At 39.9% G+C, this 18,364-nt stretch overlaps 1 protein-coding gene across 1 annotated transcript; it reads right to left on the bottom strand.

The window, feature by feature from the left end:
- Positions 1-7,482: 7,482 nt before the first annotated feature.
- Positions 7,483-18,139, bottom strand: apcdd1l (adenomatosis polyposis coli down-regulated 1-like). The gene is made up of 4 exons (XM_026307215.2): positions 17,601-18,139; positions 9,956-10,139; positions 9,140-9,659; positions 7,483-8,798 (listed from the first exon to the last, which is right to left on the bottom strand). The coding sequence occupies exons 1-4, from the start codon at positions 17,659-17,661 to the stop codon at positions 8,034-8,036; spliced, it is 1,530 nt and encodes a 509-aa protein (XP_026163000.1). The 5' UTR covers positions 17,662-18,139; the 3' UTR covers positions 7,483-8,033.
- Positions 18,140-18,364: the final 225 nt, after the last annotated feature.

Here is an 18,364-nt window from a genome sequence, read left to right as displayed (position 1 = left end):
TGAAAATCAAGACCTCAATTCTGAGAATTCTTTATTTTGACCAAAATGGAACAGACTTACTTAAAGTTCAGGTCAACCATGTGATTGACCTGACTCTTCAGAAGCTCACTGTAGCCGGACTGGAGAGGCCAACTCACTTTAGAACGAAGTATCAGTCACACATATGTTCAAACAAAAGTTCTCTGGGCAAAGCTAGAGAAAAGTCTTGAGATAGTCAAACTGAAAAGAAACTTGTAAAACAAATGAAATTTTAAAGATGGAGGTCCATTCTGCTGAAATGCCATTACAAATTACTGTGGATTCTGTTGGTGTCACATACAGTTTGCTAGTACTTTTGTCCTTATGTATGTCTGCTGGTTCATTCTGCGCGTTGTCCCTTGGTTTTTACCAAGGGGCCATATTAAGTAAAATATTAATAGCAAGATATGAATAGTTCTTGGCATATCTATTAATCAAACATCTACAAACATGCAGAATCTGCAGCTATAAACTTGATTCGTTCCTGAATGGAAATTCAGAAACGTATACAAAAGGCAACAAAAATTTTAAGCTGTTGCTTCAATTGTGACTCGTCATCAGGTAGCCACCAGATAATATCTTTGTCTGCTCACTAAGTTGCAGAGTTCGTTTGGATTTTGTAAATACCCTCACAACAGTTGTAAATGTTGTAATATTGTAAATGGTTTTTTTTTTGAGAAACAGATGCTTATGAACATGGCACGCCACTGTGACTTGAGTGTGCCGCAAACACAAGCCAGGGCCAGGCGTGCTGCCACTGACATCCAAGGCCAGGCCTGTTATTTGTTACCACTTTGCTTGATTTGGCAGTGCCACCATTTGCAGTGGGAGAAGAGTGTTAAAGGAAGGAGCAAGGAAATTAATTACCCCTTGCATTTCTCCATCAGCAGTTGTGGTGTTGAATAAAATCAAATCCTAGTGATTCATCCAGTGTTATTGTATCAGTAACAACCAGACAGTGTTTCTGTCTGCACCTTGTGGTAGGAGGCAGCAAAGTGGAGTTTGTGTCAGCACCCCCGGTGTGCACCGGGGCCCAGTAGCTCCTCAGCTGTTTAGCTTGGCCACAGCAAGACACAGCTGCGAACTCCATGGTGGAATCCAACCAATATTAATTTACCTTTTTACATTCTGTCGGGAAATAATCCATTTTCAAGGTCAATCACAGAGGAATGTTTCAAAAATATTGAGAAGATGAAAAATACAAGAGGTCCTGAGGTTTACTGCTCACCTGAAGAAGAGGTTAAAGAGCCAGCAACTGCCTCTGTTGGTTGGCAGGCAACCTGCAGTCTCCAAAGAGTTACTACACACTGCCAAAAGCCAGTCCAGTACATAACGCTCGTAAAACCACAATTTATTGTTTAAATATTTTGGTTTTTGTACCGAGTAAACAAATGAGAAAGAATGTGTTAATTATTGAGCTTTAGCAGTGCTGGTACAGTAGGTGGATTTTGTTTTCCTTGGACAGAACCAGGCCAGCTGTTTCCCCCCTTTCCAGTCTTTATGCTACAAGGCATTCAGCTAGCAGGCTGCTACCTGTAGCCTTATAAATGAGGGATAGCTATGAGGGTAGTATAAATCTTTTTATCAGACTCTGTAAGAAAGATAATGGGTGTCAAATTGCTTAAAACATGTCAAGTGTGAAACCTGCACCACAGATTGATCCTTTGCCTAATTATGTTCTATCGGTATGATTTTGTTTCGATAATAAACTCTAGAGGGGTGAATAGTAAAAATAAATAAATAGAAAGGCCTGCTATAATTTTCTAAATCCTAAGGTGATGTATTGAAATGACATTTCAGTTCGAAACCTAAATAGATTTAAATTAACAATCATATATGACATAGCAAAACATTAAATCTTTACATTTGAAAAGCTGTAGCCAGTGAATGTGTATTCATTTATCCAATCAGTTGTTGATGAATGAATTAACAGTGCAGGTGTCATTTTTACATCTTACCAGTCATAGAAAAGGTAGGTCATGGTCAAAGGAAAACAGGTTGGAAGGAATCTAGAGTTCATGATGTATTATCCCAGGACTTTCAGTGATTGATGACTTTCACTAGGGACTAGTTGACAAAGAGTGAGCGTGTGAATTCTGTACTATCTTGAGGTGGTGACTCTTATTATCCATTTTGACCACAAGAAAACCAAATCAGATGTTGATCTCTGACCCTCCGGCTCATTTCCCCCTGGAGGACAGGTTTTTTTTCAGCTTGTGACTTGTCTTTAACTATTATATCTCATGCCCACCCAATTTCAGGGAATCTGGTCTTCATTGAGGTCTGTTACAATAAAACTCATGTCTGGCTGCACTTCATAGTTTGACAATGTAGAAAACATTCAATTATGAATCAGCTTACCACACTCCTATTCGTGGTGTTAACTGTGTCTCATAATTACTTTTGGCAATGCAATGCGTATTGTTTTACACTGCTTTTAAAGTACAAAGTGAAAACAATCCATCTTCTGTACTATCAACAGGTTTTACATATTTGGCATATTTATATACCCTAAATTTATTTTCCTTCTCAAAGTTGCACAAGTGAAATAGAATACGCTTCATGGCATAGTTGTTTGGCACACAAATAAGCCAAATTTCATGCAGATCTTCTACTTAAAAGAGGCCCCTGTAAGAGTTTTGGCGCTGTAACAGTTTGAAACTTGACTTGCAGCTTGCCAGAAAGGCTGGAGGCAGAACAACTGGCACCAAGTGATGTAGTCGGTAAGAGTTGGACTTTGGCAAATTTCTCCAGCAATGACCTTTTCAATCATTTGTGTGATCTGAACCTTAGAGCAGAAACATGACCTGATTTAACAAGCCACCCGAACTGACAGATAGCTCTTAGGGGAACGCTTCTCTTAAAATGAGTCTCAACGGCAAGCAGTATGTTAAAAAGATTGTCTCATACTGGAAGTTGTAAGTTACTGTCCATCTGTCATGTTTTTATGTGTGGCAAAAGAAAATGAAGGACTTCTAGTATACTTACACATGAATGCATTCATCAATAATATTGATCCTTACACACTGTAACATTGGTGTTAACAATTTAATATATAATAACATATTACTCACAGGTAACATATTTAATAATAATAATAGTGCTTTTACTTAGATCATTTTGAAATGAGTATTTTTACATTTTAGACTAGACTAGTACTTTGACTGGAGTAAGGATCTGAATCTTCTTTCACTACAATTTAACAGTGATAGTTACGTTTCAAGTAACATGTATTATAAGACATACATCCATTATTGTGCATTAAACCAATAGTTATCTAGTTTTACTTCAATCATCTGCAGAGAATAGTAAAATTCTGCATACTGATGCATTAATATTAACAGTCTAATAGTATAAAATAAAATATATGTCATGAGTAGAACATTTTGCTACTTATATTTCTATACTTGTACTTCAGTAAAATTCTGAATGCAGGACTTTTACCACTAATGTAGTATTTTTACATTGTTTTATTAGATATTTTACTCAAGTAAAAAATCTGAATATTTCTTCCAACACTGATATCCTGATAGATGAGGAGTTTGTTTAGGAAAGTAGAAAAACAAAATTACAAACTGTGGTGTTGGACATGTTCAGTAGTTAGTTTAGGTATATGAGAATGAGGTCATGACAGAATGGAGTCCTTTTTTTGTTTGGCATTAGATCAAGCAGGAAAATGCAGTCACTACCTCGTACTGCAGTTCTGTGGGCAAAAACCAATGCTTTGTTCATTTGTCCCAGAGCCAAGAAGACACATTTTTCAATAGAAACTCATTTGTTTCAGCTAAGCCAGCCAACGTATGGCTGATGTTTTCCTTTATGGGGCAGCTGCAGCTCATATTCTCATATTCTTATAGAAATAATGGGATTTTCTTTACACAGCCTGAAATTTGAATGAGTGAGGGAGGCTGAAAGTTATCCGTACTACTGCAGTGATGTCATCTCAATGATGTGTGTGTGCATTAACTGCATAAGCAAGATTTTTATGGGAAGACAGGGGATGGGAGAAAAAAAAAAACATACCTCTGCTGTATTTTCTATTGAGTTTCTGTCCAAAAGCAGCACTGTGTCTTTCTTTTACCAGAACATTTGTCAGACTAAACCACCAAACTGTTTGTGGTTTGGAAACTTGGTTTAGCTGAAAGGAAACTCCTTAGGACTTGTTTTGTTTTCATTTTTTTTACAGTCTATAGGAACATTCTTCCTGAAGCTGTATGCAAACGTTGGGTCCTGAATGGTCCAAGTCCAGAGAACCCTACAGAAAGTTAAACAATAAACTAGACTTATTTCTAAAAATGTCACCTAAAACCTTAAACATGTTGCAGACACCCATGTGAGCAATGTGAACTGCAGTGTGAATGGAGGATAACTTGGCCATTTATGCTTTCCATCTTCTACTTTTGTACTCTTAAAAGTTTCCTCAGTACATTTCTTGCTAAACTGACAGAATTTTGGACATAATTTCTAGTCTGGATTATTTCAACTGCTTGTTCAGTGAAGGAATTTTGGCCAGTTTGCACCATATAAAGGGACCATATGGCCCTTAATCCTAGTATTGCCATTTATGACCAAAGTACTTCAACATTTCATACAATAGAAGTTTAGTTTTTCTTAAAGGAATAGTTCAGTGTTTTGTGAAATATGCATCTAACTGAACTCTAGAATTATATAAAGACCAACCAGGAATTTACTGTGTTATTAACATTATTTTAGTCAAGTTAACCTGGTGACAACTCACAGAAACCCATCTATAGTGCGACCCTGCTTTACTATTACTAACAAAGTTAAGTCTGTGTTTCATCTTTTTTTTGTTGTTTAATGGAGGCAGTCAATAAACCACTGGGCCTGATTGCTAACAGGCTGGCCCCTCACTCTGCCTTGTCAGCCTCTCTACTTTATGGCGTGCAACAGAAACCACAAACAGACTATGAAAAACTGTGCTGCCCTGGCCCTCCTCTCAGTCACCACCCAGTCATCTCCACTAGACAACAAGCTGGGTGGATTTGTGTGGTTCCTGCTGGATTCACTGGTAGGCAACAAGTATTTATCCAGGTTCAGAATCCATTCAGAGACAGCACCTGCACATTATGGTACAGATAAATGCCTATCATCCACCCTAGGTTTTTCTTTCATTCAGTCTGTTCTGTTTTATGCTGTTGGCTTGTAGAGGTTACAGACCTATATTCTCCATCCAAGCATGAAGGATGACCTCATGGGGCGAACAGCTGCCATCACCATTCTCGCAGGAGTTAATAGGAACAGTATGTAGCGTCTGGAAAATACTACCTCTTTTTTTTGTCCCCACTAGTTCCCCACTAAAGATCCTACATCATAGCTGTGTTTGGTTAGACCTCTGAAATCCAAATGTTAAAGTGAATACAATCAATATTTTTATATTAACTACACAATACATTAAGCACTTGTATGTGAAAGGTGTCATTTATAATGGGAAACACAATAAGAATTATCACTCAGCTGAAGCTCCACAGAACTTAGCACAGAGGGCCAATGTTTTTAACAAAAAAGCTCTAAAAACCTGCATCCTGCCCAGCATCCAATGGCAGACGTACGATGTAAGCATTTAGTGGAGCAGTCAGCAGCTAAAAAGCCATGTCACTCAACATTTCTGTGGAGACCAAAATAAAGCTAAAAGGTGAGTGAATGTCTCCCAGAAATTCTCTTTATATATTACAACTGTTTTCTTAATTACATCAGGAAGAGAAATGTACTTCGTACATGGATTATGTGCCAATAGGATGTTTGTGGATAATATTGATATGTTTATCTATGACTATTTTTGCAACTTGCCAAAGTCCATGAATTAACATTTCCCCATTATATTAAACAAATAACAATCTCGTTACAAATAGACTTTTAAGAACACATCTGCTACTACTGCAAATGACTTTTAATATAAAATGTCATAACATAAATACTGTACTTATATATATATATATATGCAAAATTAAAAAAATCAGTCAATACTATGAAGTCACACTTTAACTAGCAACTATCATCATTTTTCAAGCTGTTAGCATCACATCAATATGCATCCAAACCTACGTCTGGTTTCAGAAACTTTTATAGACTGTTGTACAGACTGAAATATTATGAATAGAGGATCCAGAGTAGGAAACTGACTAAGAAAATATGTTTTCAGGGCTTTTAAATCATTTTGTTCCAAACAGCTATGGGGATATAGTATTTTCATTGTTCAGAACTGGTGATTATTTATGTATGAATCCAAATATATATTTAATTTGTAGAGCTCCAAACAGTGTTGATAACTGATAAAGTTGATAAATGTGACGTTTTGAAATGCTTGCAGTCAGAAGCAGGTGTCAGGACTTTACAAATAGAGGATATCTCTCTGTGGAGTATGATGCTTCACTTGCTGCAGTCATAACACAGAAAATCTGGAGCTATATATATTTCTCTGTTGTCTTCTAACTTCTGCTCTTCTCGGCTCATTTATTGTCAAAGCTACTGCGAAATCTATTTTGTTGGCTACTGCAATGCGTTTTTATGATACACTGTGCAACCAATCTGATATCCTTCTGTGTGTTTTCAGCAGTTGGACCTGTGAAGGAATGTCTTGTGTAATGTGCGAGCCATATGACAGTTATTAATCAAATAGCAGTAAGCTCACCCACTATCTGGGCTTTGAACCAGACCGCAGTAGACCAGGCAGAAGACAAACTCCAGCTGATGCTATAGTCACAATTTTTTGTTCACTTCTTAAAGTAAAAACAGCAGCTTTGGTACTCACCACATGTAAACTTTAATTTTTACTTGTGTCAATTGGTTGGTCCACTGCTTTGGTCCAGAATAAGCTATCACAACAATTACTGAATGGCCCTGAAATTCTGTAAAGTCATTAACAGTAACCCAGAGGATGAATTTTAATTACTTTGATGATCCCCTGACTGTTTCTATAGCATTGCCATACGTCTAACATTAGTTTTAATATATATGAGCTGTCAAGAGCTACTGTACAACTACCAGCAATGGGTTTCTATGAAATTTGGCTTTCGTTTTCCTCTAAGGATAAATTAGAACAACTTTGATGGTCACTTAACTTTTCATTTGTTGTTACAATTACACTGGTAATTGGCTACAATCTCAGCACCATCAGTTGCATCTAAATAAAATAATAGTAACAATTACTACAATAGGTAGGTCATTTCCAAAGAACCATTCCCAATACATAATACTTCAAAAGTAGCTATGATCATTTACACAATCTACATTACGTGACTACAGGGCTAGAAGTGGTGATACCCATCTTAGAATAATGTGTGAAGTTTTTTCAGTTTTCTACCTTCCCGTTCTGCTGACCCTGTTAGTATGTATGTAAGTATTAGCATGCTTACATTCAAATTTAGCTTAAAGCCCTGCTGTGCCTAATCTTTACTGCATATTGATTTTGAATTTTTTTTAATGTTTTAAAGACAAAACAAGATGTCATGAAAAGCCATTTTAATACACATGGGGAAAAAAATCACTTTTTAAATGGCAAAACAAACTAAAATATTCAAACAACATCTTTTTATGTAAGAAAGTACAGTATAAACGGTTAAAATAAATATCCTTATATTTAGTTTGACGAAAGCAGACTAATGCATGAGCTTTAAAAAAAAAGATAGAGATAAAGAAACATTTCACACCACAGTGGCATTAGACCAGTGAAAATGGTAGATGTTAGAGTACTGATAAAACACTTTCTACTTTCTGGGGTATTTTCTTTTCCAGTATGTTAATAAATTTACTATACAAAGTGCATTAGTTATACTGCATCTGGTGAAAAGTCCACTGGAATGACCATGGCTTACATTTCAGTGTGGAAGTAATTGATCTGGGTTTCCATATGGTGGTCTTGCTGGTCTCCTGAATGTCCCATTACACTTGTGGCCATCATCCAATGGAGGAAGAGTGAAGGAAAGCTGCCAGAAGACAATGTCCATCAATGACAAACCTGTGTAACAATCTTGATTTTTGAAGTGTCTCTAATAAACCTAGAACAAGCTGCACAGCACAAATCCAACCACCAGTAACACCAGCTGTGTCAGCCTGTCTGCCCCATTTGCTGCTAACTGCACTTGTTTGCTGTTAAAACCTGATCCATAGCGGTGCAAAGGATGTGTCTGTCCCCCACTGCAAAGCATCATGGGAGGTTGAAAGGAAGTGGGTCTCCTATGTGGGCGGTCTGGACTGGACCCATCAGTCGGCCTTTCTCCGATGAACAGCAGCGGGTGTCTCCTGTGGTCCAGCTCAGTCTTGAACAGTTCATACTCTTTGTGTGGCAGCTTGATGCTCAGCACCGTGCACCCATCTGTGGGCGTTAAGTCCTTCTCCACCCCAACTTCCCAGTCTCCTGCCTGACCACACTTTCCTGGTCTTGTTCCGTTAAGCCACTTGGCTGTGGGCTTGTCCATGGCAGTGACTTTTACCTGTGTGACCTTGAAGACAAACTCGGAGGCTCCTGAGACTTTAGCAGAGGGGTTTCCCTGAGCATAGTGGCCGGAGGCTCTCAGGGTGAATGTGGGCTGAGAGCAGGTGGGGTCTGAGTAGTGCCTATAGATGCCCTCCCATGCGTGCTGGTTAGGATCAAAGGTGAAGTCTCGGGTGAGGAAGAGGACGGTGGGACGGGTTTCACAGCGTTGGCTGACCCAGCGGCCGGCCAGAGACAGAGGGGCTGCAGGGCTGCGAGGCAACACTGGGGGGCGCTGTTCTGAGGAGCGGTACACCAAAGCGCACACAGGGCAGGGGTGGATGTGGTGCTACAGTAAGGCAAGGAAAAGTAAGACATTTAGTTTTAATGCTGCAGTTGAAGATTATTTTTATTATTGACTAATGCGTCCATTGTAATCAATTACTTAATTATTCTGTTTTATTAGCAAACAATGGTGGAAACTTTTTTTTTTAATAATAAACATGCTAAATATTTGATGGTCTTAGCTTTTCTAGTGGAGGATATGCTGCATTTATTTGTCAGGAGAGTAAACTGACTATTTTTAAAAGTCAGTGCTTGTCCTTATATTCAGCTTTTCAAGCTATTTTCCTGATCACTGTGCTTTAAGTAATTAAAAACAGAAGCCCAAAACACACTGTAATGTCTCACCATGGCGTTCTGCAGTGGCTGCTGGTATCCTGTTGGTGTGTATTGAGTTCTCTGTGTCCAGTCAGTGTGAATATCCCCTAAGAACAGCTCCTGGACTTTCCCCCCATGGCTGTGGTGCTGCGTCTCCACCCGTATCAGACCCATCTCCAACATGGAGAAACCCAGTGATGCCATACACCCCCTTCCTGCCCGGGTGTTGTACAGCTCGTACAGCTTCCCTGGCACCATTTGACCCAAGGTCAGACCGACGCAGGTTCTAGGCAGCCTGGACACCAGCCTCTGCTTGGCTGCCAGGTTGTGGACCACAATGGCTACCTTGCTGAGATGGTGTTCAGCGTCAGTTCCTCCACGGGTGATCCAGGAGGCCTGGCGGAGACGATGCTTCCCCCTGATCATCAGGGAGTAGGCTGGGTCTTCGCAGCTGCTGTCAGTGTAGTAGTGCTGCAGGGCCTGGAAGTGACGACTGGGGTGAAAGGTGTATGAGCGGGTGAGGAACTCTGGACCAGGCCGAACTTCACATCTGAACACAGAGGGAGAGGAGAGAAATGGTTAGTATAAGGTGAGTCATGATTTTAGGCAGTAGAGAGCAGAGCTTAGATTCCTGCTATATTAAAAGCTGCTTTAAACCTGCTGGGGCAGATGTGTAGCACAATGCAACTTATGCTGCAAGTGTTTTGGATCTATGAATGCCCTCAGTGGAACCATCTCCATTTATATGTTTTCACCTACCTAATGAGATACATATTTGAAATTTTCGTCAACATGGATTCTTCTATGCTATATACCAGTTAATATAGCACCTTGATGAAAATTTACCTTGTTGACACCCAAGTGCCATCCAGTCTTGGGGGTGTGTCTGCTGTGATTCTCATTCCTTCATGTGGGTGGCGGTACTCACAGTGGGGCTCCCATTGCTGGATCTCACTATGATTCAGTGAGGATGTGAAGGAGGTTGGGGGCACCTCCCATAGTTTACTTCCAGTTCCAGCCACAAACACAACTTCAGCAGAAAAGAAAGGTCAGAAAACAGTAAATAACATACACTTGTTTAATCTGATAAACATACTGGCTCCATTGTACATCGTTTTAGATTTTTAGAGAGATTTAGTCTGGATATTAGACATAGGAACATTAAATGATTTGGTTTAAAGGTGATTATCAGCCTCCATCATCAGAAAATGAAGGGAACAATAGCCATGTGGGAAACACTGGCATCTTATCTCTCGTACATCTAAGCACAATCCTGGTAGACTGTAGGCTGTTTCAGGGCTGTAATTGTCTTAAATTTTCCATGTAATGAGTGGTGAGTCTGTGCTATAGAAACCATACATAGCTGTGAATCAGGATGTTGGCCATAGTGCAGACGGTTTTGGCTTGTCACTTCAATCAGCCTGCAGCTGCAATATGCCGTCCTCATTTTTGGATTTGCTTGGAGGCAGAAGGTGTTTGTGTATGAGTATGTGGTCTTTGTATATATGTATTTCTATCATCAAGCGAAAGCAGTGGGTCACTGACAGCAGCAGGCCAGCCGATCCAAACACATCAATTGATAATGCGACTCAAAAAGCACTTACGATGATGAATGTCCTTGCATGAGTTTTCCAAAAATACTGACAGTTAAGTTAATCCAAATGAAAGCATTACTCACTCTTTGCATATATTGATCTGGCATGTGCACATCTGCAATATGTCTGCCTGTCATTGGCGCATAACTGTTTCAGATGAAACGAACGCTAGAACATTTTTTGATTGCGCCTTCATGGTTGCAATACAAGGAAACCAACTGGGGTCTCTATGGACAATGTGCGTGTAAAAATTCAGACTTTAGATTCATCCTCCCAAAACAAATGTCAAAAAGCAAAGGGAATGAGTTCTCACAGACGCCTCTACATCCTGTTTTCTCTTGGACTTTTTTGCCTTGTTTTCCTCTTATTCTTAAAACCACAAAAACATTTTTTTGGCCATTTGAGGCATTGAAACAAGTTGTGATTGCAACATTGGCAACATGTCACATGCTAAGTTGAAATGGTGAACATGTTAAATTATGTAGAAAAATTATCCTTCATTTGTGTTTCTGGCCACTTGATGAAGTCCTATATTGAGTCTTTTAGCTCTGATCTGTGGTATCTAGTTAAATAAATAGGCTGTACTGTGTGATCAGCTAGTCTCTAACTGTGACTGTGTGCCGTTTGGTGCTGAGCTGGCTGCGTACAATTCATTTTTTGAGGTTTTTTTACTAAAAACAACAGACTGCTGCTGCTGAAAACAATGCTCTGAGAACTGTGAGATTTAACTAGAATGGTAAAACTGTAAAACTGTGAGCCAGACAGCTAATCAATAAACTGGAAAATGTTAGATAAGCTCTGCAGAATATAATGTTGAAGAATATAATGTTGGTTCTCTATACGTTCAACACTACGAGAAACCCACATTGTGATGACACTGACATTGTTCTCACCATGTCATTGCTACATTTATATTAAAGTATTTTTTAAATAGTTGTTTCAAAATGCTATTTTCGTCCATTTCCTTTTTCTTTCTGTATATTCCCTTTAGCTCTGTTGTCCTTAGAGGCCCCATGTTCTTTCTTTTACGCTCTAAATTTTCCTGAAGTCATCTATGTTAGACAGCTTTATGGGTATAATCTAACTTCAATTTTCTCACATTTGACTTTGGAGGCACATGGGGGAGCACATCACCTGTCAAGCCTCCATTTGAGCTGGGAGTTAGTTGAAGATCAAGTTGATCTCTTTTGACCAAGCAGATGTAGTTGTAGGAAAATGGGATTTTGGTGTAAAAAGTTCAAAGATGGATCCTGAGTGATCGGCATTTATTAACCTTGTTTGTGTCAGATGGAGGATATTTTTTGTTCCCCTCCCTCCTGGAATGTTTCCCATATGCTGACCACAACCACAGACATGTGTGCAAGCTCAGTCATTTCCAAGCTTCCTTCCACCTGATGCACACACGGACACATATGCACACTTTGGGTTGTTTGAACTCTATAGTCACAACCACAAAACCATATTTCTCCTCCTTCAAGCAGACTGTCAATTTGTTGATATGATTAATACGTCTTCCTGTCACAGGCACTGAAAGCATGTTTGCAATTTTCCCTATGTGGTGATGTGTTTGTTTATGCTCCATGTCACTGCAGCTGGTGATGGAACTCAGTCAGCTGGACCCAGCTGCACTCCCACAGGAGAACTCGGAGCAGAAATACTAATCAGGATTAATTAATTTCCACCACTTGTTGCAAGTTATCCTGTCATCTTGTTTTGTGTTATCCAGCCTTTGTGGCTGGATGCAACATATTGCCTAAGTGGTTACAATGAATGGACAGTGATGCAAAAGTCACAGTATGTGATGTGGAGCCACTTGGGTTGCTATATTTGAGTTTCTGTTTGTGCCAAAGCATTTCTATAGAGCTTTTCTTGAGGTCACTTGTCATTCAGCCCCTCTCCTTTGCTTGGATCTCATTCCAGTTGGGCATATGGTTGCATTTACTAAAAGAGGTCTCATAAAAGCAGAGCTTAGTAAAACAAAATTGCTCATCTTGGGGTTTTAAGTATTCTTCTCCATTAGAGCCTATTCTGACCACAAGTGAGGCAAACTTGTAATACTTATGATAATATCCAACCCTCAACTCAGTCTGGAGGAACTGGGAGACTTAGTTGATTCACTTCCTACATAGGCATTCAGATATTGTTAGTTTTACCTTGAAATGGTTCCCACTAATTTCATTTTCCGTTATGACCCCAAAAACCTCTGTCAATGCAGTCTGCACCTCTTTGTCATGGTGTGATGCTTGGTACATTTTGTATTTTAAAAGCCCCTTGAAGATGGATTCAACCCAAATAAGAATTGCTATATTTAAGGTTTATGATGGATTATATTCTTGTGTAGCATTTGGGTTAACCTCAAAAAATTACTACAAACCCATTGAGAATTAAGTGTGTGTGAAATATGAAAGCTCACAACAGAACAGTAATACAACAACATAGTGATATCTGAGTTTGTTTGTTTTTTTTGTTGTTGTTGTTTTTGTCAGCCTGACATTGCCTTTACCTAACTTCATCTAGACTGATGGATAGATAAATAGATAGAAAAAAATAAAGAGAGCTACAACAATGAATTAATTTATTGATTGGTCAGTCATCTATAAATGAATCTCCAACTATTTTGAAGCCATTATTCAAGCAAACCTTTACTTGAATCAGACCACGCCAGGAACCTCTATGAGGTCAGTGGTGATAACTGCAGGTAGGCAGAGACGATGCTCATCCCCACATTTGTCATGCAGTATCACAACGTCCCCACAAGGGGTCAGCGCAGCAGCCAGAGATCTGTGTGTGGTCTGGACAGACAGTCTGTCATCACTGCCGCTGCCACTGGCCCTCACTTCAGCCGACTGATGAACAGCCAAAGTAATCTACCTGTCTTTGAGCTCCAATATTCCTCCTTTTTCCATACTCATGCATGCGTGCCCTTTCACCAAAATACACTAGACACACTGATCTACAGTGTACTGCAGAAGGGATACCATTTATAACGGACCTCCAGGCTAAACTCTGTTTGTTTGTTCACATTTGCGATTAACATTTGGCAGTCTTCTATCTCCTCTCTCATGTCTCATCCATCTCATCTCATCCATCAATTTTATGTGCTACTTTATTTGGAGCTGTCCTGTAATAACAACTAAATTGAGGCACTTTTGATTCAGGGAGAAGCACGTGCTAGATGTTTTAGTCAGCCTTGGGCCTCATTCTGAGATGCCTTTGTCTGCTTCAGTGAAGCAGTGAAGGTAAAAGGAAATCGATTTTGTTCCAGACAAAATGTTGCTGGTGAAGGGAAATGATGGCATAACTGGACCAATCCCCCCTTACCACAGTATTTAACCTCTTCATGTTTTTACTGCTTTTTTTTAACATTCTCACCCCATTTCTTGCAATGTTGCTACCCCCGGTGTACTGTAAAGGCACTTTCTCAGTTCATTTTGCTTCAGTGCTGTAGTTCAAAACCCTCCAACCTGTCCCTGAAGTACCCAATCCCACCTCCTCTTTCTCTCTTCACCTGATGAAAAAGCCATGTTTACAGCTAATTTTTCCTGGATAGATTTTAGATCCCTCCCTTTTTTTTCCTCCTGCCTTTGTTTCATTTTTTCTTTGTCTCTCTTTCTCTCGGTTATCGACGAAGTGAATGAAGTTGGTAAGGAGGATGAGGGGTTGAAGGAGGATGGGGTGAGGTGTCTTCATGCACTGGAATGACATGATTGTGTGTATGTGTGTGTTTTTGTGTGTTTGAGCAGAAATGTTAAATGTTACTGGAATTCCACATGTTAAGGTGACTGCTGACATAATTCACAGTTTACAGCTGTTTTTTTTTCAGGCTCACTGAGTCACTGAGTTTTCCTCCAGATCCTGGATAGTTGTTACAATGACTCTCAACTTTTTTTGGCATGTAACCCCTTACATTGAGGGACTGTCTACTTACTTCACCTTGTCATATGCTGTATAAAGTGTAACCACTACATAGCGTTTTTTTCTATATAGTCAGGTTGTTTCATTTTTATAGTCGCTAAAGAGCCAATGAAGCTTGTAGGTTGAAAACCAATGGGACAAGATAGTAGGACTGGTTTTCTAATTCAGAAATGCTCACCACCCACACACTCATGGATGCAGTGATTTCCGCTACATCATTATTTTTTGGCACAATTATGTAAAATTCCTCATGAAATATGACCGGCTGTGTGTTCTGTGCCTTTCTCTCATTTTCTGCTTATTGTTGTTTTTCTGTTCAGAGCTGCTCTCTATATATTTTTCTTAGTCCGTTTTTATTAAGATAACGCCTTAGGAGTATGAAAATTACTTTCCCCATAGTATTGGGAAAATGACCTTTAAATCCAATCAATTATCCATTACATATTACTTATTAAAATGTAATAAAATATGCTATGTAATATATATGTAAATCTGGATGTTTCTGCATCTTCGGGCCCATAGAGTACGCACAGTCATGACCTTTTCCCATTTGAGCCAAGACTTCCTCCAGCTGAGCCAGGTAACTTCCCATTGGCTCTAAGATATTGATATTATTTCTGCACCGTGTGGAGACTGTGAGACTTACACCAGTGTTTTTGTCATAAAATCTAAAGGCGCTTTTGTACAGCAAACAAACTGACCCACACGCTCCCAAAGTAATGGCCACTTAGGATTCGTAACTGTGACGTTATTACTAACTTAAAACTGCAAACCTTTACATTACTTGTTAATGAAAATAGTGATGTAGTAATCTGTTTCTGCCAAACACCATCGGGGATTAAGAAGGGCTTACTCAAACCAGGCAAAGTACAATGTTAAAAGTTCATTTGGCACAGGCCTGCTTGGTGCAGCACTGTGTTTCTGTGCCTCCTGCTTCCCTCAAACCTTGTCGCCAAAGTCAGGCGAAGGTCAGGTTGATTTAGAAGTTTTTCAAAGACCAAGAGATTTGTTTTGTTATTCTAACCCTAAGGCTCCTTTACTGCTTTGGGCTTTCACCCCAGCATCTCATAGTGGTGTCCTGAACTAGGAGTATCCCTGTGTCCCCAGGCCAGCACATTGGACGGCTACTGTTGTCTTTTCATCAAAGCGTAAGCTGGTTAATCCAGTGGCCTCCTTTATTTAGACAGAGGATCTACAGGGGTTTGCCCAGCAGATGCTGCTGCCAGAACACTGTTGCATCTCACACCACATCCATAAACTCCAGCATTTTCTCTGCTTCACACTTTAGTGAAGTAGTTCATCTAACGTTCAATCAAAACACTTGCTGCTGCTACTCAGACTTCTTCTCTACAGTGGCTTTCAGACAGAGAAAATCCTTGATTATAGCACTTGATGTTCATTGTGGTGTCTCATCTTGGTAGATGGCCGAGGTAGTCGAGACACCGATAGCAGACGAGAATTTGATGGTCCACTGATGTTTTGGAGCTGAGATATTGGTTTCACTTTAATCCAAAAACTTGGTTTGGAGATGTTTCGGGAGATCCGTTTGGTGGCTGCTTCACATATTTGAAGAGTTTCAAGTTGGAGCAAGACTATTACAGGCCACAACAAGAATACTGCATCCACAGATTGTTTGGATGAAAATATTGCCTTTTAGTTCAGCTCGTTTCAGTTTAGAGCTTTTTTGACGTACACGAGGAAATACATTTAACCAGGGACCAGAGCTTATCCAAATATTTACTGTATAGCCTCTTCCAATGAGAAATTTGGGTTCATCAGATGTTCAGTAAATGACAAGCAAAGAGTTTCTAAAAAGTTTAGCTAAATTCAGAATCATTTTGTTGGAGACATCTCATATTTAGTATGAAATACACCAATATGGGAGGCTTTGATCTACAGAAGTGACACTACCACTGTCAAAAAGAATTTGAATACCATTTTTTGTGTTCTGGACAAATCCACTTTAATCAGTGGCCCCTTAAATCTGTTTTCTGCTGTGTTTGAACTGTCAATCTATCTTATGTGTACTACACTGACTACAATTTAGCAGTAAAAAAGAGGAAGAGGTGGGTGGTGCCAGCCTATTAGATGATGATTATAACCAGGCAGAAGCCTCTTCCTGTCTGTCTCCCACCTCCTGTCACCCTAACACGCCCTGATTGGCAAAACGCTACGTTCCATGATCAAGACTGCGGTGGCTGGACGATCAGCTTTGCACAGCAGCCTGACTAGGGTCAGTAATGGCTGTCTCTTGTTATTGTAACCATTAACATAATGACAACATTAGTTCCAGGGCCACGCTTCTCTGCTCCTAGGGAACCATTGTTTAAAGGCACCAACCACATCTCCTTTTTAAGACTCCTCCACTAGTCAGTGACGCTTGGAAGACCCACAGAGGAGGAGATGGCGGACACAGACTGGCTATTCATAAGTCTAAAGTCAGTATAGGTTGTGTTTTTATTTTTCAAAGTGCTGATCCACATGTTGAACAAATTGTTTGAATTGTGACAAATTACATAATAACTTCCTTATAATTATATAAGTTTTGTCTGTTACAATCTCTTCCCTTTTTTCCTATGTCCTGCCATGTGTCCTTTGGGATAAATCCCCCAGTGTTGTATTGATTTCTCACATGAGAAAGTGTTTATCTCACTGTTTTCATGTCAGAAAAGCTTTGGAGTGAGTGAGGAAATCTGTTACGATCTGTTACAGACTAGATTCTAAAAGCATACTGCAGATAACGTAAAAAGTAGCATCTATATCTGTTTAACCTTTTCTTAAACTTATCTTTTAAAATGTAGGTTTCAAATTTAGATCAAAATCAAGCTAAAATAATGAGTCTTAGTTAAAATCTGCACCAATTCATTACACAGGGATCTGTGCTTTTACAGTAAGGGTTAAAGACACATGATATATTCCAAAAAATGTTTTGACAGCTGGAAGACTGCAGAAAAAGACACTGCGATCCTGCTTGAACTCACCTTGCCACAGCCACAGCAGCCAGACTCCCCTCAACAGGTGACTGAAACGTCTGTTTGACATGTTTTCTTCTTCCACACACTTCGTTCACACACGCTGCTCAGAAAACAAACTTTGATCCCTGGGAAATCCAAGAAATAGACAGGCTCCTGTCAACAAGAGACGATCATGTAGGATATCACCATGACACAAGCTCATAAATGAAGTGTCCAGTAATCCCTCAGATGAAACTCTGGGCTCCTGTTCAGTCAGCAGGGATTTTTTTCCCCCTTGTTCTCTTTTTCTTTTATCTCCACCACTTGGCTTCCATGGTCTGATAAGAAAATCCTCAGTTGGAACCACTTCGCAGCTTGCAACCTCTCCACAGTGGTGCTTTCCTTTAGTTGGTGAGAGGCCGAGTAGATACTCTCTCTCTCTGTGTCGCTGACTCTCTCTTTCTCCACCCCCCCTCACTCAATCTCACACTGTTGCCTCACTACTGTGCAGCACTGCGGATCTGTCCCACTCCATGCATGTGCAGCGAGTGCGTGTGTGCATGTCAGCAGCAGGATTCTGTGTGTGTGCGCAGTGCTGCCTGGCTCTTATAGCTTTGAGCTGAGAGAAGGGAGGAGAGAGGGAAGGAAGGAAGAGGGTAGAGAAAGTTTTAGAGTGTGTGTGTCTTGTACGTTTTTGTGCATGTGTGTGGAGGATGGGGCTTGACTCACTGAAGTGAAGGCCCTGGGCAGCTTTTAGAGCAAGGTGCAAAAGGGCAGTGGTGAATAGGAGT

Source organism: Mastacembelus armatus, chromosome 5, assembly GCF_900324485.2.
Source record: "Mastacembelus armatus chromosome 5, fMasArm1.2, whole genome shotgun sequence".
Classification (NCBI taxonomy): Eukaryota; Metazoa; Chordata; class Actinopteri; order Synbranchiformes; family Mastacembelidae; genus Mastacembelus; species Mastacembelus armatus.
The sequence above is the reverse complement of the archived record's forward strand: the minus strand, read 5'-3'. Positions and strand labels throughout refer to the sequence as shown.